The 24,300-nt window shown below is 46.0% G+C and overlaps 1 protein-coding gene and 1 long non-coding RNA gene across 4 annotated transcripts in view; one reads left to right on the forward strand and one right to left on the reverse strand.

The window, feature by feature from the left end:
* Window positions 1–24,300, forward strand: part of LOC135385295 (sodium/potassium-transporting ATPase subunit alpha-like) — a 77,669-nt gene that overhangs the window by 19,414 nt on the left and 33,955 nt on the right. Inside the window, exon 1 of one of the 3 annotated variants that reach the window (XM_064614523.1) lies at window positions 21,090–21,187. The exons of the other annotated variants lie outside the window; for them this stretch is intronic. Within the exon in view, the coding sequence (XP_064470593.1) occupies window positions 21,182–21,187 (6 nt within the window). The 5' untranslated portion in view covers window positions 21,090–21,181. Of the gene's footprint in view, window positions 1–21,089; window positions 21,188–24,300 lie in introns of those variants that run through there. 3 annotated transcript variants of the gene reach the window in all.
* On the reverse strand, window positions 1,031–23,773 carry LOC135385296 (uncharacterized). Its single transcript, XR_010420385.1, has 5 exons — window positions 23,584–23,773; window positions 23,336–23,475; window positions 22,853–23,047; window positions 20,668–21,692; window positions 1,031–1,547 (listed from the first exon to the last, which is right to left on the reverse strand). It is a non-coding gene; the product is annotated as an uncharacterized LOC135385296 (long non-coding RNA).

Consider the following 24,300-nt stretch of genomic DNA (forward strand, 5'->3'; position numbering starts at 1 on the left):
GACCTTTTCCCCTTGGATAACTAGATACGGTGGCTCCTTTGGTCATTTTACACCATAAAAAAAAGAATTAAAATCATTAATCATCGCATTTTTACAGTACAACGCATTACCCACTCGCATGTCGGAAAGGCAACAGCAGGTGTACGCGCCCGTCCCTGCAGCGCAAATACTTCTTCCCACTATTTGGCCTCATAGTTGCTGTTGTGCCATGAAGCATCAAAACACCAAACTTTTTTCCCACGTTTCGATCGTTTGTAGAGTTCAGAATCCAACTGCGTTGGTGAAAGTTGAAGCATTCGCCGCGCATTGCGCAAATCACGTGTTTGGGTTCTGGGTACGTGCAGGGCACGACCCCTGAACTCTTTGGTGCCGCGCGCAGTGCGCTTGGGCACCCTAGTGCTGTTTGGGTGCCGGTTTCAGTTTATCTGTTTTCCCGCTACGTGATAACCGATTTAGGTAATGCTGCATTCTTTTTTCCTTTTTGCCCATTGTTAACGTCAGATTCCCTCAGCTTCTCTTCCAACTTTTGTTCCATCTTCTCCAACATCCATCCGTTGTTCAAAGTGACGCGCGACTAGTTCCAATGTGGATTTTGTTGCTCGTATTTTTGCTGTTGTATCTCACTCGCAGCTCACGAAACTCGATATGCGCGTCACGTCAAGGAGTATAGGTATAGGAGGTTCAGTAGCGCTTTCGTTTTCAGCTAGCGTTATAGGTCGCGACATTTCTTAACTGTGGTCATTCAATGAAGGAATTTAGTTTGCCACTGGTAGAATAGCATAAATGTAGGCGAGCTGGAGGACGAAATCCATGATGAAGGAAGCCGGTGTTGTGTGCTCGTCCCTTCTTCGCGTGGTTCCCGCTCAGGATTCCGTCATTATGGATTGGTTTGCCATATCGTCGCAGGCTTAGCGACTCCCAGAATACGGTAAATCAGTCTGTTTGCTGCAATGGATAATCAGTCTCTCATCCGTTGCTTCTTTAGAAACCACCCGAGGCGCTAAGTCTTACGAATCGCAACTCTTTCATATTCATACAGGCTGCCTTAGTCATATTTAAATATCTGCAGTATGCCGTTATGCATTTATTGTGTGTGGCATATTAGGACCACTTCGCAGTTACTCAGATACGTATACACGAGCAGAAACTGGAACGTGCGCTGCTTGGCAGTTCCTTAATCCCAGCACTTCAAGTCACCTTTTTCACTCTTTGGTGCTGGCCGACACTCTATACCGGAAACTTTGTCGTTTACGGGAACCTTGAGCCGGTCAGCGTGAAGCAAATGACTCACAGTTGGTTCCTCGCTCGATATTTCGTCGGTGATCCCCGCCGTCTCGTGGCTTCCTTTTTTTGTCAAGGCGTCGTCTCTGTGCTTGGCTATGGGCCCAAGGGTTATTTGTAGACTTCTTTCTGCTTTAAGCCGCTCTTTGTCTCTATTTCTTGTCGGTGCTGCCTTCGTGACGTGTGCTGCTTTGTAGCCGGCTCTCGGGGGTGACTCCCAAACGCTGGTTGTTGTATCATTTCCTCCTGGGAGTGTGCATTTCATTCTGGAAGCGTAAAAAGCAAATATTAATATGGGAAGGCCTTTTATATGTTTATATTTTATCGTTGAAGCTTTTGAGAGAAACTCTTGCAATCCGTCAAGGTAAAGGTGCAGTGTCGGACAAAAGTTTACGGAACACGCTCCGGCGCATTCCTTCCTCGGAGTAACACGCTAGCAGCGAATGGTACCGTACACGACTTACAAACATGTGACTGGGTTACCTAGGCACATGTCTATAAGCCTATGCGGTCCCATTCGCTGCTAGCGTGTTACTCCGAGGAAGGAATGCGCCGGAGCGTGTTCCGTAAACTTTTGTCCGGCACTGTACGTGCCCGTGTGTTGGCGTAGGATGCGCAATGGTGAATTTAGAGGCAAAGATCGTACTCTGTCGTTACATCTTTCTCTCTCTCTCTCTCTCTCTCTCTCACTCCTTCTTAGCTAGGTACGTTTGATTCGAGCGGAGGTGAAAGACATTGCATAGTGACAGATTAACAATCCCGACCTCAAAGCGGCGGTCGAGGTCGAAATGACTCCGATAAATTTAACAAAAATAAAAATATATCTATAAAGAAATACGAACGAGAAAGCGAGTGCATATTGGAGTTCACTACTGATGTTCGCTCCAGATTTAGAAATACGTGACTGCGATGTAGCAAAGTAGAAGCATCGTCTGTACCGAGAGGAATATGCCCATGAACACGATATCTAATGCGTCAATATTGTGCGGGACAAGCATATCGAATAATATGCGGCGGGTGTATTAAAAAATCTCATTATCTCGAGCATTGCACTCGAGAGAGACTCAGCTCCGACAGGGCGTCACATGAGACGGAACCAAGATACCGTGTCAAACAGTCTGTCGTTTTATCTAGATCGTGGGAGCGGAAGGAGTTGGCGTGGCGAGGACAACTTGTGCGAACCACAACTCGTGCGAAGCATACTAGCTTAGAGGCGACTACTTCGAACGGCAACGCTGGGGACGGACACGTAGTGTCGTGCGTCACAGTATGATTAGCGGAGGCAGTGGTCGTTACACTATGCCAGAAGGGCAGTGTGCCAGCACAGCACTGCACGAGTCATTGAAAGAAACATGAACGACAAGTTTGCAGGACATTCATTCAAGTCCCATTGAATGCCGTAACTTTGAGAGAGCATTGAGAATGAGCCGGTTTAACTTTCATGAACCAGGCAGGTAGTCCTCCGAAAAAGCCTGCGGTTCTGTTGGTTTTCTGGCAAAAGACGACGCCTCAGTGACAATCGCCCATGCAAACTTAATTGCTGCTTTGGTTAGAAGCCCCCATTGCATGTGCCTAGAGAAACAGTTTTTATTTATTTATTATTTTATTTTTTTGTGCTCTTGAATGACATAGCAGTGCGAGAACCGATGATGTGAAATTATATGATAACATGCACGCAAAGCCAGGACGTAACTCTGATGATGCGGCTGGACGTGTAGGTTTTCGCGTACGTGCATTCTCAACGTCCTCGGTTTTGAGTTGCGTTTGCTAAAACCCGCGTACATCGAAAGGCGCAGTACGTGATGCACGTGATGGTTGCTCGATGTGTCCCAGGTGAGCAGCCACAGCCCATGACGTAGAGGGTCCGCCACTCACGACGTGCTTTCGAGGACGATACTCCGTCTATACTGCACGGGCAGCCTGTTAGCCACAGGAAGTCCGTTTGATATCGTCTGGGGGCGATTGGTTGAAACAGACGACATCGAGATTCTACAGGGTGTTTATTTTTATCATCTACAGAATTTTTATTTAAAAGCTACGAGAGTAGCATAGATGGTGTTCTTGCAATTGAGATATGCGGCCAGGCGGACACTCTCTGGAAGAGAGAGTAACTATATACAATGTGACTAATTGCCAACTTTTTAATTGGGAAAGTTTGGGCAAAAGCGAGATAGCGGAACGGGAGACAATCCTCGTTGAAAGCCGTTCTATCTTCTACGACAATAGCGTGTGCCCGAAATCCCTTAATTACAGTTAATTAATGAATTTTAGGTAATTAGTCATCTTTTACTTCCATACTTTCTTCGAGAGGATGTCCGCCTGGCCGTGTAACTCAATCGCAAAGACGACACCTGTCCTGCTCTCATAGCTTTTTTTTAAGTAAAAATTCTGTAAATGCTAAAAATAAACGCCCTGTATAAATGTCCGCTGTAAACGCACTGTTCGTCACCCTACATATGTGATACGTCACTTCCTTAACAGGCATAAATTCCTTACTTTCAAGTTGCTCATGACAGCGCCAGCGCGGAAACTCGGCTTGTTGGAACTACTCATCAAATAGCTTCCCTCAGGGTGGTGAAAGTGATGTACAAGTGCAAGCTTTACACGAGGGGCGTTATGTAGGGACGTTATATTGGCTCTGGTAGAGTCACTATATAAGCTACGCTGAAGCGTAGCTTATTTAGTGACTCTAGGCTCTGGTATATTCGTCTACTACGTACCCCCTCTGTTTCGTTAGGTTAGCGTTACGCGTGCGCAGTTTGCGTAGCTGGCCAGCGCACTGCTAATGGGGCTGTTTCTGCGGTTCATTCCGTGACTCGGACGTTGTTGATTGCACTTTGAAACGTAGAGATGTACACGTACGGATGCGAAAATGCCTTGAAGAATTGCACGTTCGCTGAAGAGATGTTTAAAATGCGAATTGCACGTTTGCGATTAAGGGACCCAAGGCGTCTAGGTCTCGTCATTCGTTTTATTGTGAAAAATTGAACGACTCTCTGCAATAATAATGCAAATGAAAATTTGTACTTAGGAGGAATAAGGAAAAATTGGAAGTAAGGCACACTTTATTGCGAGCGTGAGCGTGCTGCACCAATTTTCTAATGCAGAAGTGCGCAATTAAAAAAAATAAAAATAAACGTGAAATGGGTCTGTGTTTACCGACTTATGAATGCTTTCCTGAAAGCGGTCGCAGGTCTCTCGACGTAAAGCCCCAAATTATTAATTAACTTGAAAGCGGCACAAAATTATTTTACATCGATAATTGCAGAGAACCTTTCAGTTGTCACCGCGCAGGTTTGTTCCCGATGTTTTGGATATAAAACATTACAAAACGTTTAATATGCATTTCTTTTGTTCAAAATTGTCCTTTCAGGCCGCTTGATGGTTTTCAATACTCGCATAAGTCAACTAATTTAAGTTAGGTAAGCAAACAGCAACAACTTGATTTGATGATGATTTGCGATTTCATCGCCAGGGGCGATACCCTACCCCTAAGTTAGGTAGCAAGTTTCTTAACTTCCTCCTTGTGAAGTACAAAGATCAGCTTATCCGATCTTTGACCGAATTTTGATATGACGAATTGTTAATTCTGATACCATTAAGCATTTTTTTACTCTAAGCTATACCTAGCTTTTGCCGATTAGTGGCCGCCATGTTTAACCTTGGACGTTGCGCGGGTTGCCAGCAAAATCGATCGAATATGGGCTGTGAGATCTTTCCGCGCGCGCCGTCTGTTTCCTTTCGTATCTCTTTTGCACCTTGTCACACTAATGGCGATCGTCATGCAGCGTAATGCGATATTTAACGAAATTGCACATAACGCGAGTGGGGCATGAATAGGAGCGTCCCTATGCCAGCATCTGATAAGAGTGTGCATATATGGGAACTAGAAAAGGGGAACTTGAGCCTGACTTCAAAGTCCACAAAATTCTCGATAATTTGGTCTAGATTTCTATATACCATCAACACAAATAGCGACCGCCCGGCGAATTACACGTGCGGCTGTAGTGGTAGTTCTGCGAAATCAGTCGCGTTCTTCGGTCAGTACTTTATTGCTAAGCTGTTGATTTATGACCGATCTACTGCTGAATGCTGCTTTTACCTCTCGCTATACCTGTCATAAATGCTATGTTCCATACTGCGATACTTTCTCGGAATCTGTAGACTTGCTATCGAGCCTCCCGGAAAAAAAGCATCGTGATACCTCGGTAAGCGATGCATGCGTCGACGTCGTGTATTGCTGCTGGCGTAACATTCATCGTGACGAACATAACCAAACCAGTTTCAAAGGGGATGCACGGAAAACGGAACTGTGACGCTGAAATACAACCTGCATAATCTGCTAGTCTTGTGTGACTGCGATATGTACGTGGAGCTTGTGCTGCGCGCAATTCGCTTTTCTTGTTACTAACCTGTAATGTACACGTATACGGATATTTCATCACAGGGGGTAAGATAAAAGTATAATATGACTGTTTCACTGATCGTCGCCCCGCAACACTGTCCTGTTTTCTTGGGCTGTGCATGGAGCTGTTGCCGTTCCGCAGACAACGATAAAAAGTGTCGGTATATATCATTAGTCACCGAAATTGTCGATATTGATCTCTGTGCTTTCAACCTGAAGGAAGTATGTTCCGGAAGGAGAGTAACGACCCTTTATTGTTAGTTCGATCCGTTAATTTGTCAGTTGGAAAATGTGTAAAACATTTTCGAGGTTGGCACTGATGTGCTGGTTACCGACGAAATTTTATGCCCAATCGCGTGAAGTCAGTGTCTGTTGAAATTGTATCGCAAAAAGGAAAAGCTTATCCGGTTCAGCTGATCCATATTAGGGTTTCCCAAATTGAGAATGGTCTTTGATGTCGAATCTGGTCCCTAATATGGACACAGTACGAAAACTAGCATCCACTGCTACCTGTCGTTTTTTTACGACCGGCGTATGTGACAACCCTTTTCTGCTCGAAAATCGATAATTGCTTTTTCTAGAGCCATATTTTATTCAGAAGTATTTAAAGTGCACCTCATGTAGTAGCGTGAGAGCAGCGTAGGTAGTAGTATAGCGTGGGATCTGAACCGAAGGGACATCGTGGAATTGTTCCATTGACTGTCGTGTCAGCTGTGTCCTGTTCATTAGTGCAGAAATAGTAGCGAGAGGAGCTGCCAAGCAGGAGCTCGTTTTTCCAGTATTGTATTCTCGCTGTCATCCTCGTGCACCGCGTCTCCTTACTCTGAAGGGAGCCCGTATTTCTTTCCGTGACAACAACACAAGCAACGCGACGAGGAAACATATACGTTCACATTGTCTTGTTTAGCTGTAATGGACAATTGCAGAAGGTTGGGTCTTCCCCTTGATTGTTGCTGTGTTCTGATGTTGCTTCCTTGGTGCTAGCTGGTCCTCCTTCCCAAGTTGTGACCCCCCTCCCCCCTCCCAGTTGCGTTTACATCAGCGCATGTGGACAGAGCCGCCTAAAGCTGGATAAACGTGAAGCCCCTTCCAATACAGTACGGCTCTGTATGTGCGTGCCGGTACCACAATTGAACCTCTGAATGCAATAAGGGGATAAGTCGACTAATCCCCTGTTTACTATTTCTGCTGCAATGACATTAATTACCAGTATGTACCTGCCAAAGAAAATTTAGGACCGCGTTGCAATTTATTGACCCTCTACAGGAGGTTAAGAAACGGGAAATGCATGTGTGTCAATGGGACGAAGGTCCCTTTCCTCGGTTTGAGATTCTTCAACTTATCCCCTTATTGCACACAGAAGTTCAATTGGCAGGTGCAAGTGATGGCCGGCTCAAGCCTTCCAAATACGAATTTTGCTTTCTCCGTGCGTATTCTTTAGTCATGCCAAAACCAGTTGGCGTTGACGCTAGGAATTGAAATTGCTGGAGGTCCGCCGCTTATTTATTGCATCACGGTATACTTCGAAGCGCAATACACGCCATCTGCAGCAATGGCAAAACTAGGTTGACCGTTTACGCGCGCGTGAGAATAACCCGCCTCAATTCGTATTCCCGGGAAATGTGGATGAGTGCTTTACCTTGACCAACTCATTGCCTAATACTCCAAGGTGCGCGAGGCAAACATTGCCCGCGGCGTCGCTGGCAGTCGGGCTGTCAACAAAGTTTGTTTCTTCGTCGATTCACGGCCCGATAGCGGACGTAGCCTGTTCCCCGATACTCCACTTTTACCGGAGCCTCGAGTCTTGAGATATATAAGCTGTGTGCTCCAAAAACGAGTGCGATGCCCCCTTCGATGTCCGCAGAACGTGTTCATCGTAAGCGATAACAAGTTTCACGTTCACCAACTGAGAGTGGTACTATACATTTGAGGTTTACGGCTAGGTCTTCCAGGTGAAGGTTCAAATGCGAAAAAAATAAAATAAAACCAGGGTGATGACATCGCCAGTTGCTGCATCGGTGAAATCCCCAGTAAAACCGGGAGGAGCAAGACAACAGCATAAGCCTAACAGGCCTTATTATTCCCATCGATGCAACCGATTGGGGAAGGGGGGGGGGGTGCGAAATGTCTAGCAGCTCTGTGGTTCGCGGTTTTCGTTATACTCGAGACGACTTTTTGTCTGCGGTCTATTTGCGAGTGATTCCTAGCCAGAGTTTTGAAAGCTCCACATACGTGGATGCAGTATATGCGCTCTGAAGTAGCGCTTGGACACACACAACGCGTCCTGGTGTAACTGACCCGGGGAGCCATAAGTTTGTGGGAACGGGACAATGATAACATTAGGCAGAGTTACTCTCACACACAAATAATAATAGACCTCTACCCGAGAGACGTCATCATGACGTTGGCAGACAGACTGAAACCGAAACAAATCTGAAAGGGAGGGCTGGGTTCCACGTATGGGCACCTGTTTTCTGCCTCCTAATGAAAGAAAAGTAGGACCCAAGGTCGCGTCCCTTTCAGGGACCATCGTAATCCCCTCAAGGCCGTGGCTTTCGGACGTGACCTTGTTCGCCCCCCCTAGCTTCAAGCGTAGTTCAACTTTACCAAATTTGTTGGCGCTGTCGAACACTATGACGTCATTTTCTTACAAACTGGGAGATGTCTATTGGAGGGAGGGCTCTCTCCATTGGAGATTGAGGTTTTGGGCGTAGAATTTACTTCGGTGACTTTTAATTTAATTAACTCTATTGACTATTAACTCTAGCATTTTGGGACCGCTACTCTTCAATGTATATCTCAATGATGTCGTCCGCACATGTTGTTATGCCAAACTGGTTATATATGCAGACGACACCACACTGATAGAATGGCGTAAATGCAGGCTAGCTGGTGGATAAATTCCATGATAGGCAAGCCTGAGCGATGGGTAAGAACACGTAAACAAACACGAAGGCTCAAAACCAAAAAACGTCTTGCTGGTTTTGAGCCTTCGTGTTTGTGTTTGTTTACGTGTTCTTGCCCATCGCTCAGGCTTGCCTATCATGGAACACCACGCTGTTATTCTCAGGCCAAAGCGTAGATGCGATTACTGCAATGGCAAATGAAGATCTCCGCAGTTTAAGTGAATGGACAGCGAATAACAATTGAAAAATTAACCCACAGAACACTAAAGCAATACTCTTTAAAGCCAAAAATAAACGAATACCGGGAATTCAACCCCTTTACATACGAGATGAGGTAATTGAGTTTGAGTTACAGGGTACTTGGAGTTCATTTTCAGAGTCATATGGTGACGACCATGTTGAATACATCATAACAAATGCATCCAGAGCAGTGGGGATTTTAAACAGAAACAGATATGTTTTGCCGACACGAATAAAACTCGTCGTGTTTAATTCTTTGCTGAATCCATATCTGAATTACTGCATGTTAGTCTGGGGGACGACAACTACTGGTCATTTGAATTCTATTTACATATTGCAAAAAAAAGAAAAAAAAAGAAAAGGAATTGGAAGTATAGCCAAATTATCGAGACTTGATTCTGTGGACAGTCACTTTGCCAAGTACAATATTATGGCTGCCCATCACATGTATGCCTACCGATTACTTTCAATCTATCGTAATGCATTAAAAACAATGAACAATACCTTCCTTGACCTCTTAAAACTTGAACAACCGGCTCAGGCCGTCCGTACGCGCTTTCAATACAATTGGGCTGTCCTATTTTCACGAACAAATTACGGTGATCAACGTATATCTTTTCAAGCTGCAGTACTCTTAAACAAATTCTCAATAAATGCCGCTACAAGTATAGCCACAATCCGTGAACTAGTACGTTAAGTATACGTTGACTTGTTTGTCTGCTTACTTTGCCTTTTCTTTATTCAGCTATTTTTCCCGTCTTTAAGCAATTGCTAGCGTGTATATCTTGATATGCTGATAGGTTGTATGATTGTTCAGGTATATAACAAATGTGATTTTCTTTGTATTATTGCACATGTTCAATTGCCCCTGTCATTAGGGGGCCAGGGCCACGTCAAGCTGTTCGCCCAGCTTTTTGCTTTGAGCTCCCACATTGTCAAAATTTAAATAAAGATTGATTGAAAGATTGATTTTATTAATCAGTGATTACATTTAAGACTAACCCTGCAGCAAACCTTAATTCAAAATTGTTCTTAAAATTGCTTCAGTGGCGGCCGCGTAAACGGTTGGAAAGACGTGAATTCTGCGCAAAAATTAATAAATAAACATGGTAGTTGGCCAGTGGACGAATCTTTGCTTGCCACAAACACCCCGAAGGCGACGCTGTACCCTGTCGGTTCTCAGTGAAAGAAAACGATAACAAAAACTGAGCTGTTGCCCAATAATGTCCAGAAGTGCAGTAGTTGGATTATTAACGACCTCGAGTTTTAGCCCGATGAGATTTGGCTTAATGCTACAAATCGTACTTTGCGTATTTTTCTGAATCCTCCACTAAACCCCTACATGTTCCGTCGACAGCAAAAATTGTGAAACTTCATAAACCATTTATGTATAAAAATATATTACCTTAGGGTACAGAGCGTGTGTTTCACATGGGAGTCGCTCGCTCGCACACAAAAAGGCGGTATCCATTACAGAGGAGACACCACACGCATCCAATGACTCCGCAGTAACTGTCTTCGAGAGAGAGAGAACTAGAACGACAGCTGCTAGGATTACTGACATCATGCAACTAACAATTCGGGCAAAAGAAGAGTTGCGGGCGTTGCAGGGTTTTCTGCTCTAGCTTGAGACGACGATCTTGATATGTTCATGATGGACAGGCTAGCAAAGAGCACGAGACAACTAAAATCTCGTAGTTTCCTTTGCTGCCGCGAATTCGAGCCAACTGGTCTACCTTCAACGGTGTGCTGGTGTGTTAAACACAGATCCTGCAGGGATACGTAACCACGACAGCAAAGACATTGATTATCCAGGCTGTACGCCGATACACCGCAACAGAGCCGCTTGAGGCAGCTGCAAAATATGACAGACTGGGTTTCCATCGAAACCTGCTGGCGGTGCTAGCAAAGTTAAGTAGTGGGTTATGCCTCTTGTCCGTGTTCCAGGAAATTCTTCAGGACGGCGCTGTGAAAATTTTTCGAGTGGCACACCAAAACATGCTGTGTGTCAGGAATTAGGCTCGTCCTTGTCAATCTCGATTCATTAACACGCACACGAAAACGTTTTCCTCTCCAGCATTGATCATGACAATGTACGCAAACATTGTAGCAGGTAAAGAAACAACTGTATTATCTAACTGTTGCAAAACTCCCTATATGAGTACTCTATTCCTGTCTATCAATCTTCCTGTATCGATTGCCGAGGGAAAATCCACCCGTTTGTACAAACAGGAAGGCACTGGTCTACAAGTGTTTGGACTCATTCGGCAGTCTTTTATCGCGGTCCTGTTTGCATTGGAGAACCTAGAAGACAGGATGTGTACTAAAGTCGCAAGGAGAGCAGTGCTTTCAACCTGAGCAGAACTGTAAAAGTTACTGTTCAGAAGTAATTGAATTGCAGTTCGTCACTCTGAAAAGTAAGTTGCGCCGAGTGAGGAACCTTCATTGGAACACATAATTTCGATGTGTAGCTTCGTTCTTTCCTGAGGAACACGGTGGAAATACGGATTTATTTATTGAAAGGACAAATGAAATAGGTTATGTGGAATACAATACAATGCAAAGCAATCTGTACTTACCATGACGTATGATCATTCCTGAACTGCTGCTGCGAAAGCATGGCGGAAATTTGGTGTCATATGAAACCGGTGGGAAGGACTGTTCGCACGCAGAGCGTATCAAATTGCTAATCCCAAACGTAAATTCAAGTGCACTACAAATTGCATTCAGTAGTAATTAATTTGGGTATAGAACTTGAGGAAGATATTGGAAATAAGCAATTAAGCAAGTTATTACTGCCCGGATTATACTTCACACAGTAAGCAGAAATTCATCACAGTAAGCGCGGTTACTTGTAATTAATCACTTTCTCGGCCTGCACTTAAGGCACATACTATGCCGAGGGGGTATAAGCTGTGATGTCGCTTAGCCGTTAGTTTTGCATCGTGGTGGCGACGTGCGTTGGCAGTAAAGCTAAAGATGGGACCACCAAAGACTGGCCGAATAACATAGAAGAGCCGAAGAGGGATTGTTTTGATCCGTCCTATCGATTTCCTTTCGAACTGTCCTCAGTTTGGTCAAGCGAGGAGCCTCGCAAAAGGACTGAACACAAAAACGGCACGCGCTTATTTGCCCCTCTTGTGCACGCACAACAGACCCTGGCGAGGCGCCTGCGACACTCCCTCCCTTCTGCTGAAATCTGGGTTGCGACAAGTGACGTCAAAGGCGCCCCCGATATTCCATGAGTGTGCTACAGGAAGGCCGCTTTGCGCCCGGGCAAAATTAACCCAGGCGTCACTGGATGCCGCCTCTGTGAGGCGCGCACATTTTTGTTCTGGTTAGTGGGCGACCCTTGCGGTGAAGGCGTCAACTCGGACTCGGCCCAGGGTTCTTCCTGCGGCCCCGGATGTTTAGAAGTGCATGTTGTTCTCACGTGTTATGCTTGGGATAATGGATGGAGCTTGAGGGATTGGCGTATCTTATTTCAACTTCGGGGTTTCACGTCGTGTGCAAACTATATCGTGTTACGGTGGGTATGGTGATGTGTGAAATGTGGGCAATTAATGCTGACGAGAGCACGTTACACGTCTTTTGTATCCCGCCAATCCGATCGCCATGTTTCTTATGCTCTCTGGAACTGCGTACACGCGGGAAGTTATTCAGCGAGTCTTTGAACAAAATCCTACCCACCGGTGTAGAAAGCAGCCTACAATTCATCCGGGACTGGCGGGTGCGAACCAGCAAGCGATACTGGCGCGGAGTGGACAAAGGGTCGTTCCTTCGTGCGTACGGCCCTCGTCACTGAATAGTACTCTTGACGATATGCGCCTCTTCACCTCACCTCGAAGGTGTAGTCGTAAATTGGATAGCGGACAAATCATCTCGTAGCTTTCACGCTTGTCTTTCGTTGCTCGTCCACCGTCGTGCGGCTATTTATACCATCTGTAATTCGATAGTCAACTCACGTTGCAGTGTTCCATTCGCCTGTCAATCATTCCGTCGTTGAATGAGCGTGGCTACACACATAGGAAAGCCTAAACTTTCATAGATTACTTTTGCCTTGTTTTTCACGGATAAGATGCGCACGTTTCATCTTGTGTCACTAATGAACAGCTTTGAATATTCCTTCGAACAGAAATCGACGAACATCTGGATAAATATAAAACGTGTTTATTTGCATGGATGCTAACCTGTGTTGAATCCTCTGGCTCTGACAGTCGCGGCAGGCGTGTTCCTCCGCTAGTGAGGTAGCACGGGAGAGGTCACGTGCTTACGACTGCCAATAGCAATGCCCTCTCCCCCTCTGTCGTCAGGGCGTACGTGTGCTCGAGGGTCTATCCTCACCAAGTACGCACGTAAGAACACTCTGGTGTACAGTACCATGCGAGAATCATGCAATGAAACACACGTAGCAAAGTGTCACACAACCCCATTAACGCTCACGAATAGATGAGACGCGTACGTAAGGGATAGCGTGGTGGTTCTGCGCAATGCGCGAAACTCTCTTTGTGCTTTGCGCGTGTGCAGAAACACCAACGCTAGCCTTTACGTGCGCAAAGGCGACAGCAGGCGATGCAGTTCTCACTATTTTGGTAGGCAATGTGTGTCAATGCGGCAGCATATGCTTCATTTGGTGGCGTTTGACGTTCACTCGGGACGATTTCTTTCCCCTGTAACTCGTCCCGGGGAGGGCTTGTTGGGACTGCCTTAATGTAACCTTGACGTAGTGAAAGGAGCTGCATATTTTTAGTGCACAGCGCTTCTTATTGCCCGGGTAAACGCAATACTCAAATCCAGACTTTTCCTGATCGACCGCCCGACCTGCCGCGGACGGGAAATCGTGCGCAATGTATTGGGAGACTCTGGTCTGCGATAATCGATCAGAGGATATTCGTGGTGGCAAATACGAAACCGAGGGTCCTATTTCTATCGTTTGGAATGAATACGGGGATTTCAAATAAGGTGTGGGTCATCGAAATGGCCTGAAGATCCATGTCGGCACTGGGATGGACGGCTTGAAGGATGGTCGGCGATGAACACGGGTAAAATGAAGCGACGAATGCCATGGTTCCCATTTGTCATTGAAACCCTTGAACACCCTAGATTTTGCATCCCCATTCTCATGGAGCTGCTAGCGCAAATTCCGCTTGTACGGAGTCAGAACTACAGTTTCGAAACCACAGGATACCGCACTCTTTGCAATAGGAATCTGCAACAACAAAGTAACGGCTGTTCTCCTTTCTGTTCTATGATCTTTATCGTTCAGGGGTCTTCAGTCGTGTTTGTGAGCGGATCACTATATTCTCTCATGTGATACCTGTAGTTTATAAATATTCTAGTAAAATATTGAAGCCTTTATCTTAAAGTTATGTTAAAAGCGATAAAGTGTCGGGGTGAGAAAAGGACGAACCCCCGGCACTGTTTTTATCGCTTTTAAGATGACTCGCCAACCTGCCCAAATTTTAACTTTGTTTCATAAAACCGTGTGTTACATCGCCGACAAAACGACCGCGGAGCCTTGAAAGACCCTCGAATGTTTGTTCAAAAAATCAGTGGCAACCATGAAATGCATCGCTTCTGGAGTGTGTAGGATAGTCGTTCGAGCTCTATCTTGGGGTCCTGGAAGTCAAATATATTTATATGGCATCGGTTTTTAGCGCCCATACTACGTACAGTGATAAGGATTTTCGCAGCTCCCATCCCGATCCTCCAATACCACCAGGTATCTTACAATCCCACGCGCACGCGCACACACACACACACACACACACACAAAGTCCTGCACAGAAAGCCGAAATACATATTTGGTCAATAGTCTTTCTGTAAACTGTTATCTACTGTACATAATGTTGGTCTCTTATTTGACTAACTGTTGCACACTTGTTAACACACACCATTGTGAGCCAAGAGGTCTTTGCCCGGTGCTCCCGCGGACAACATCCGAAAGGACAGACGTCCCGCTACCTGTGAGCGATAGAGAGAACTTCGTCTACCCTTAATCGTTAGCTAACGCATCCAACGACAAAGAAAAAATGTTAAACCAGCAGCTTAACACCAAGTTATTTCGATTTAGCTGCAAGCATCGAGGATAGTTCCAGTAAAGCGCATCCATGTAGCCGGCATCCAGGCATTCCAAGCATCGTACGAGAGCAAGGCACTGAAACGGTCGTGATTTCGATTTTTCTTCGCAACAAGGCAGGGACAGATTGCCCTGCGTGTCTTGTAACGGTGGCATAGCGGGTTTTGTGAGCTGCAATCGCACGGGGCCAGTTGTTCAGGGTCTCTTGCAGTGGGAGTGCCTTCACAGTATAAAGAACCTTTCTCTAATCGATTCGAACCCTGGCCGGATCAGCTACGAACGGTACACTTCGTATTGATTAACCATTGAACCCGTGGCTGCTGTGACGTGAATGGGAATGTGTGCAACTTCCGTTCTCTCCTGTTCGGAATCTTTCGTCACAGACTTAATGGGTGTACATTCCCGTTATCTCCCGCAGGAAAGTGAACGCCGCTTGACGTAAAAGTGGGGCTTCCGTGCTCTCGACCAGTCCAGGGGTCTTTTATTATGCGACTATACGGCGGAACACCACCCCCACGAAGGTCGTCTTATGTCGCTGCTTATCGCTGCATTCGGGCGTCCGTCCCGCCAGCGTCATCGCCTGATGTAACAACTATATTGCTTTTGTTCCGATTAGGCTCGCCAGAGGGTCTTTCATTTTCAGTTTTCGCAAATACTGTCCCAATAACAATGTGTACAAGCAGCTTTCAGCGGTATACGTTACACACAAGACATCCGGGTCTAAAGGAGACGTGCTCTGCCTGTAGTGTCATAAGTCAGCATGCGTTGGTACGTGTGCTTTATTGTAATTCTTATATAAGTAATATAAAAAGTACTGACAAGCGATCAATGTTTCCCTGCGGATGATCGACGTGTCGCTCATGTTTGTAGTTTCTGCGTTCGTTTTCAAGGCCTGCAGAAAGTAGACTTTTCCATTTGAAAACGTTCGAAGTTTAAACCGTAATTTTCCCAATCCAGGAAACTCCCACTCCTCTCCCACGCAACTCTTGCTGTGTGAAACGATTTAAAACAACAACAAAAAACAACCTACACTGCGTTCCGGAACCTTAGTGTCCCAGAACAGTCTTTCCCCGAGATCATCGGCGGCTCCTAGCATTTTCCTTCGATTCTGGAACCTCAGTGATGTACATTGCGATAGCGGGACATGTGTTGCGGACGTTGACAAAGTACTCTTTCCAGTGGAGCATTAGATATCTTTGCACCAGAAAATTGCAAATCAAACTCAAACTCCAGTGGAGCATTGTTAAGCCTACAGGTACTAAATAAATATTTGCATTCTAATGCTTTAACCTTTTGTCAGCACTACTTTTCGAGGGCCTTTAACCATACAGTGCATACTCCATATCGTGTCGTATACTGTTGGAGGAACAAATGCCCTTCTGGGTCGTTCTTGAATATAATCGTTTAGAAATCTAGACACTCGTGGCACGCTTCACTTACTTGCGCTTGCCAGCACATTTAGTTTCGAGATTTCCGGAGGCAGCTTCACCATATTACAGCTGCACTCATCCTGTACCCCCGCATTCGTGCAACACGCAATTCGCTTCCAGAACCCAAGAGGCTGCGTTAAGGTCGTGAAGCAATTACGGAGACGTGTGCCCTTCATTAAGCGTCAAGCTTCCTGTATTTTCATGTGCGTTGGGGACGTTAATCCCAAAATATTAGCACGCCGTGCCGTGGGCTCTACACGTGCAGCCTGTCGTGGTTGTTGTCAACAGCTCTTGAGTGATGTAAACGACTTGATGTTTCTGCGTTGCTCAAACACTGTGCCATTTATTTATTCGTTCTCCGTACTCTTCTCCGTATAGGAACGCCGTATACAGTATATAAGGGGGATCATTTAGGGAGAACTAGCGGTTTCTGCTGGATAGATTCGGTCGCTGCAGAATTACACTTGTGTACTGTGGTTACGGTAACGTACGGACCCCATTATTGCAGTATTTCTTTCTTGCCGTTAGTCTCTGCACGTCCGTTCTTCGTGATACAGTTGCACACTGTAAAAGTGGTTAATTCGCTAGGCGGAACGTTTAGCGAATATTTCGCGGGACTTTTTTTTTTTATAAATTTCGACATACCATGCAGATCATCTGGGTGAGAATGCTGGGTGAGCCTGAGGCTCCTTCTGGATATCGGGAATTGTTGGTGCTTTTACGATACCCACGTAGAATCAAACCCTTCCCCCATACATATTCTCGAGTTGTGAACGAAAGTGAAATGACAAAATTGCGTTCAAGTGAGTGAGGGATCGATGTTCACTAGTGTATAAATGTTGCCATCTGTGTACTAAAATAGCGCTACAATAAATTCCACTCAGTGGATCAGTGCGACTTAAAGGGAGACTTCGCAAGGATTCGGAAAATGGGTGAGCATCATATCAAAGAGGAACCACCCCCTCGATACCGAATACAATATTCGCACGCATTTTGCGCGAGTAATTCGTAAATGACTACAATAGCAAACCGAAACCGTGCTCCATACTACGGCAGTTCGTCCGGAGGAGGATACCGTGACGTCACCCAGCATTGTCGTCTGCTTCGAAACCTGGATTCTCCCTTGCCGGACGGTGTCAGCAGTGTGTTGCTTTCAGTGCCATCTCGCTTCACATAGGCGAAGCGCTCGCTTCGTAATAAATTCTTTTGATGCCACAACGTTTGTGATGTTGTTGTTCCGGAGTCCCAATTTTTCTTTTCGTATTAGCGCCGCGAAGCAACTATGGCTATGAGCGGCGTACAGACGAGGACAGATGGAGAGAGGACAGCAGGAAGGAGTGGGGGACAGAGGGGTTAGTATGTGTCCTGGGCCGACTTCAGGGGGAACTGTGCCGACATTCGTCTGGAAAGTCTTAGGACCCCCCCCCCACACACACACACTTTAATGAATATAATTCATTACAAATTAGTTTTTTTTTTCTGTCCTGTCCTGTCATCATTAACAATATCTGAAGTGAGTCGCGGAAAATTATGATCGCGAAACTTACGCCCCCGGTAAAATAATTGCAGCTACCGGTCCCCATAGAAGAATGCCGGTGGTTGCGTGCTAAGCTCTGTATCGGCGCAGGTCAGCCACAACAGTTGCTACCCCTAGAGTCGCTAAATAAGCTACGAAGCTTATTTAGTGACTCTAGCTACCCCCGATCCAATCACCTTTTAACCGACGCACGGTGCCTCCAAGACCGCATGCGCATCTTATTACACGACGTCTTGCGGATGCCAGGGCCTGACAGCAGCCACTGAGACGCGACTATTTCTGACGGGTTGTCATTTTCCCCTTGTATCGTCCCGTTCTTGGTGTTTCATACGCGCGCTGGGTGTGCCAAGTGACTGCATCTGCGACTAAAAATAAGGCCGCATGGTGTACAGGGCAGCACCTTGACTTTTATTATAGCCACCCGCGCGTTTTCGAAGCAGTCTGTGCGACTGACAGGACACTTTTTGCCCTGCTCGCCGACGAGGCTTGGCGCTGCCCACTCCGCTCATCGCGCGTTATCCAAATGAAGTTGCTCCGTCGGAAACGTGCGCGTTAGTTTAATTACGAGTCCGATGCAGGTCTGGGATGTTGCTACGGCGTTCAGGGCGGCTGCAAGTAGTGCCTTCCTGCTCACACCTCTCCCATAAGTCAGCAGTAGAAAAAAAAAAAAAAAAATGAAATAAAAACAGCGTGCGCTGCTTTGGGCATTGTGCCAAACTCATTTGAATGCTGTAGTTCTATGACCGTTGGCGGTAAATTTTTTGCGAAACTCTTTGAAATGCTATAACGTTTTTATTGAATTGTTTCATTGCATATATTTTTCATTGAATTATTATTGTACTGGATTCTTTTAATGAACATTTAAGGTTTACTGAAATGCTTGATTGTTACGGCAATGCTTGATTGTTACAATTTCGGCGCACCGCAAACTCAGTGTGGTGATCACGTGGTATTGCACTGTCACGTGGGCCTATAAGGCCACGGGCGGACCTACAGTATTGCTGAACCTATAAAAAAAGAAAACTGACTCTCGCCGCGGTAGTGTATTTGTGGAAGGGGATATTCCAGTCTCCTACATACGAACTCGTCATAAACTATCCCCCCGTTACGGTACTGGAGACAGGAAAGGGCAACCGCTGCGCCTCGACTGCAGTCTGCGCCGCGTGAATGAAAACCCGCTGTGGGCTGCTCCGTTAGCAGCACTGCGCTTGAGCAAACGCTCCGTTAAATACGAGCCGCCTTCTTTGTATCGGAACCGTAAAACGTTGTATAGTAGGTTTTTTATAGAGCCTTCGGTTTCGGAAAGGGCAAGGACGACACTTAAACGATTCGAGCGTTCGCCCCCTTTTTTTCTAGATAAGTATTTTTGACTAAGAATACCACACAGCTATAGCGGGATACTCTACATTAGAAAATCCTGCAGTTGTCTGGCGATATCCCAAGTCCAGCGTTAAGTCCGGAAAAACTTCTCGGACGCGATAAATTTGGCGGACGGGCTAAATTTCGGGACAACAGATCGGTGTTTGAGGAAGTAGTTTTCGCAAATACCTGTCTCCTATATCCAAGAACTGATGTGTTTAATCAGCATTTAGTCTTTTGGTGCTTACTAGGGTTCAGCACGATGTCTCTAAAATCTCACCCAGGGTATCTAATGGTGTACGTATAGCATAATTCGCTACTATCATTTCATGACTTATTCGTTATATAGAACTAAGCTGGATCTAAAGATTCGTAATAGAATGCCGTTCACAAAACGGTATTTGCGAGGACTCCCAGTGGGCAACGACGTCATCGTGCCCTGAGATTTGAGAGTAGATCCTACTGACACCGAGCTACCCTTGCACGAAAATGCGTTTTTCGACCCTCGCCAACTGAAAATATTGGGCCGTTTGATAATTCGCGGCAGGCTTTTTGAATTCAAATTAAGAAAGAGCTGTTACGAGCGTCTGTTCACTCAGTAGACCGTAAATAAAAATCAACTCAGTTCGTTCAGGCTCCACCTCAAGTGCAGTTTCATGCACGAAAGTCTCGTAATTAATAAATAGATCGGTGCTCCTAACAGTCTTGTTCCTTTTTTTTCTTCTTTTTTTTTTCTTTTTTTTTATTACTAGCATGTCTGCAACTTGACGTCGTTTTTTACACCTTTTGCAATATGTTTTCACGTGTATAAAACTGAACCCCTACTTTCGAAGGACAATGCCCGTGAGGTCCTCGAGGAACCAGGTATTGGATTCAAATCAAGAGAACTACTGCATCGAAAACACATCATCCATGTCAATCTTTTCGCTTTTGACGTAGAATTTACCTCTTTCCAATGTTACGGTTTGGTATAAGGATTCGTGTAATTTATTTTCATTCCTTGTGTAATTACTAAATTAATTGGGTTAAGTCTACAATTCATCTAACTAAATTCTACGCCCGAATTCTCGGAACACCTCAAATGGAGAGAGCCGACCCCTGATTTCTTTCCATATCGGCCGTACGATCAATCCAGTGAAATCCAATCCAAACAATATCTACAGACTTCACGCAACTGCAAATCCAAGGTCCGTTACAGCGACAATACGCGCTTTACATACAATAACCTTTGTGATGATCTTGAGTGAGCTGTTGCCCGGTGTTTGAGCACGATATTCTTCGTACATATACTTCGAGCGTGCGCGAGCATTTTGGAGAACGTTTTACTCGACCTCAAGGAATGGCGGTGCCGTCGGGTCTAGTTAATGTTCTTTTTACACCAGCCGCTGTGTGCGTGTATAATGTCGTTTCGAAATGGCTGAGTTACTTACCACATCGATTGGGGAACACTAGCGCCAACTTGCATCTCAATTCCATCGTCGGTACCTCTGTTCCCTTCACAATATCGGGGCAAAGCTTGCCTAATACACCGAGATTCTCCTCTTGGCGGCTTCATGTTCTTGTGCATGTGTCTTGCAAGTCTAGGTACATCCTCACCGGAAAAAAGTAGATTTCCGTCCTGAGAAATATCGCTCCGCTTCCTGTGTCGTATTCACGAGAAAGGGTCATTTCAGTTCAGTCATCACTGTGACTACTCGGACGAGCAGAGAGCAACCTCCTTGCCATCTGTGCGACATTTTGTGCTCCCTGTTTTTTTTTTTCTTCTAAGACGTCTCATTTGACCTGACAGTGATGTTCGTGCAGTAGCGTCAATTATGACAGTGTAACGGTAGTACGGACAAATCCCGCCTCCGACCTGCTTGTAAGGTAGCGAGGCTTTCGTAACGAGAAGTTCATTGTTTCCACACGTGCGTACGCTCCGCTGTTCAGCAGACCTTCCCAGACATGGTGGTGAGTGACTTGTGTTTTTCCGGTGTCTGCTTTTGCACTTTGTGTTCCAAATGCGTGCGATCTGAACTGGGCGCTGGTGTACAATATTTGGATGTTCTGGATGACTTTTTGTTTGCTCATGTGGACACCCATTTCAAGACTGGATTTCCTAGTTGAAAAATAACTACTTACGCGAAACGTGGTTCTTGTCGTGCTGTTGCTGATGGCTTTTCGGGCATAGCGTCTGATGTAACACCGATGAATCGCGACACGGGCTCTGACAACGTCCTGACCGTGGTGTGAAATCTGATGCACCGTTTCGCTTCCAGAGGTAGCTTTTTCTCATATATCCCTGTACTGAGAGTACGAAAGAGACAATCTCCCCAAAAGCCTTTAGAGGAGACTCCGTCGAAGTGCAAGAGCGTCTGTCCTTTGTAGTCGGGCATGAGTGTCACTCACTTCCTGGATCTCTGTACTGTTATGGTTTGCAATAATTACACTTGAGCTGGAGTTAAACCGGTGTTTCCTGCGAACAGAAAAGATAGGGGAATGGAGACGAACGTTACCAGACGTGCCCCCGTTCTTCCCCTCTTTGTTCCCTATTTGGCCTTGTTGCTCTTGAGCCATATTGCACCAAAACGCCACCCTCTTTGTTCCATCCTTTCTCTAGTATGCTCTAGGATCTCTAGCAAAGCTCTTTACCCTACTGCGGCTCGGACAGGTTGTTGTCCTCGCGCCAGTAAAATCAAATCAAAGCTCGGTCAGGTGGCCTGCTGGTTGGCTGATTTACCTGATAGGCTAGCTGTTCATATTGTAGATGACATTGTGGTGTATCACACGTGGGCAGAAGCTTACGGGCTTGTCTAAACTAATCGGCCGCTTGCTGAAGCAGGTTTGTGAGGCACATTGCGGCAGGAGTGAGCAGGGTACGTATAAATGGCTACAGTTTGAAATCAGAAGCAGATCTCTACAACGTGTCTTCTCACTTCGCCTGTTCCCATTTCGCCTAATGCTTTTTATCATTTTATTCGCCGAATGTATGTACCAAGCAGTCCCATTTCGCCTACTGAGGCGTGCCACACGAAGAAAGAAGGCGGTTGTCCTTTTCCGTTGCAGCCTGTGCTTGATCATAATTGAAGATCGCATTTTAAGCAAAGGGCCTCACCCAAAAACACGAAAACAAATACAAATTCCCCGTGTTTAAGAGGGGTTCATTGCATTCAAAGTTTTCACTCGCGAAGCTTTTTGTATAGGCTTTGGCATGCACCAAGCCCGAAGGAGCCTAGTTCAAGAACGAGAACAGTTCAACCACAATGTTTTAGATGTCCGACAGTATCACTTATGAGGTCAGCCTTCGTTCGCCCACTTATTTTATTTCCCTCCTCGCCGCGTTGTCAAAAATGAAATTTCTTGCTCATTCATTGATGTCATGGAGACACGAACCTCAAAATGGCCTTTCTCGGAACACCCTGCTTTTTCTGCCACATTTGATTAGAACTTTGTAAGGTGTTCAGACTTGCTCAAAGAGGCGGAACCATTCCCTGTAGACGTCAATCAATGATAGTAACGCTCGCTTCTTGGCAGTCCTCTCCTGGCACACCTCTCGCATTTTTATTCCTAAAAATCGCATTAGGCGAAATGGGAATAGGCGAACTGGGACGTGACCCTCTACAACATGAGACTCACCGAGCGAGTCGACATATCTGTGCTTTACGTGCAGTTTCTTGCGTTGAAATGAGTCCCAAGAAAAGTAGGCAGAACCCGATATGTCACGTACGAGAAAAGCAGTGTCAATCGTCCTTCAGGTATCCTTCGAGTCTAGAGCGAAAGGAGAAGCAGGCGTAAAGAAGTGCACGAGCACGGAGCGTCACCGTTGCTGACCTGCAAAGAAAGTCGTGCTAGAAATAAAGCGATGTACATGTACAGCTGTTGTATACTATACGTTCGGTATAATCTGCGTGAAAAGAATCACGGGCAGCAGCTATTGAGCACTTGCGACACAAGAGGCGTACGCTGTGGTTTCGAAATCAAAATATGAGTGCCACCATCGCCAGATAAACCTCTCTTTGGGAGTGGTAAACAGTCACATTGTGCTTATCTCGCTCCTTTGCATTCTCTCAGGCGTCGAGTTAACACGTGGTCCATAGGGACGAAGCATCGCTACACTACCTACGACAAGGAGACTTGAAGGTCACGTGCCGCTCGTTGAGTTCCGCTTCCCAGCGACATCCCTTGATGGATGAGAAGCTCAGGGCTACAATAGGGTCCGTTACATTGTCCCACGCTGTCTTCAGCGTTGCTACCGAAACCTGTCAACGCCAACCACCGTGAAGAGAGAACCTCTTTGTGTGGTACTATTCGCACGAGCGACATCTTCGCGGAATATTCCAGTGGAAGAAGAGTAAAAAGCTGCTCACGGGGCGGAAGTTCCGCTTCGTCTTCTGTTGAATATTCGCACGGTGCCGGAATATCGGAAGCGGCGTACTGCGCACACAGCAGACTACACCACCGGCCCTGTCGTCTGCTACGGAATATCTTCCGGCTGAGTCTCCGGGGCACGACATTGACATGACATTGAGCGCTCGCTCTCAGGTGGCAGCAGCAATCTGACGTTTTACACACCTTCCGCTGGAGTATCCTGGGGAATATTTGTCGTGTGAACACACGGTTACTGGCACGGCAAAGAGGTCCGTGAAGCTGTTCGCTTCGATTCGTCCTCAGAACGTTACTACGTTCCTATATGGTCCAGCATTTGTCACCGCTGTGAAGCTTTGCCCCCTTTTCCCACAAATAACGTAAATCTGACGCGTTTTTGTCGTCATCCAGACGGCCGCTCTGGGCCATGTGGCGCGATTGAGCAGCAACGTCAGCGCCCCAAATCATGCAACACTCCCTAGTTTAGCAGACGACGCGGCACTTTCAAATACACGGTCTCGAGTTGTTCGCGCTTTTCAAGAAGCACCGCTTTTTTTGTTGATTTCCTACAGGTTTTGTAGCTTTCCTTGGCACCATACCGTTTGACACACCATGCAAAACCCGCCGATGAAACTACATACTGTTAGGATCCGTGGCCGTTTGGGCCCGAAATGGCGCTGTGCAAACTTCACTGCAACAGCCTTATACCCTGTACTGCA

Source organism: Ornithodoros turicata, chromosome 2, assembly GCF_037126465.1.
Source record: "Ornithodoros turicata isolate Travis chromosome 2, ASM3712646v1, whole genome shotgun sequence".
NCBI lineage: Eukaryota > Metazoa > Arthropoda > Arachnida > Ixodida > Argasidae > Ornithodoros > Ornithodoros turicata.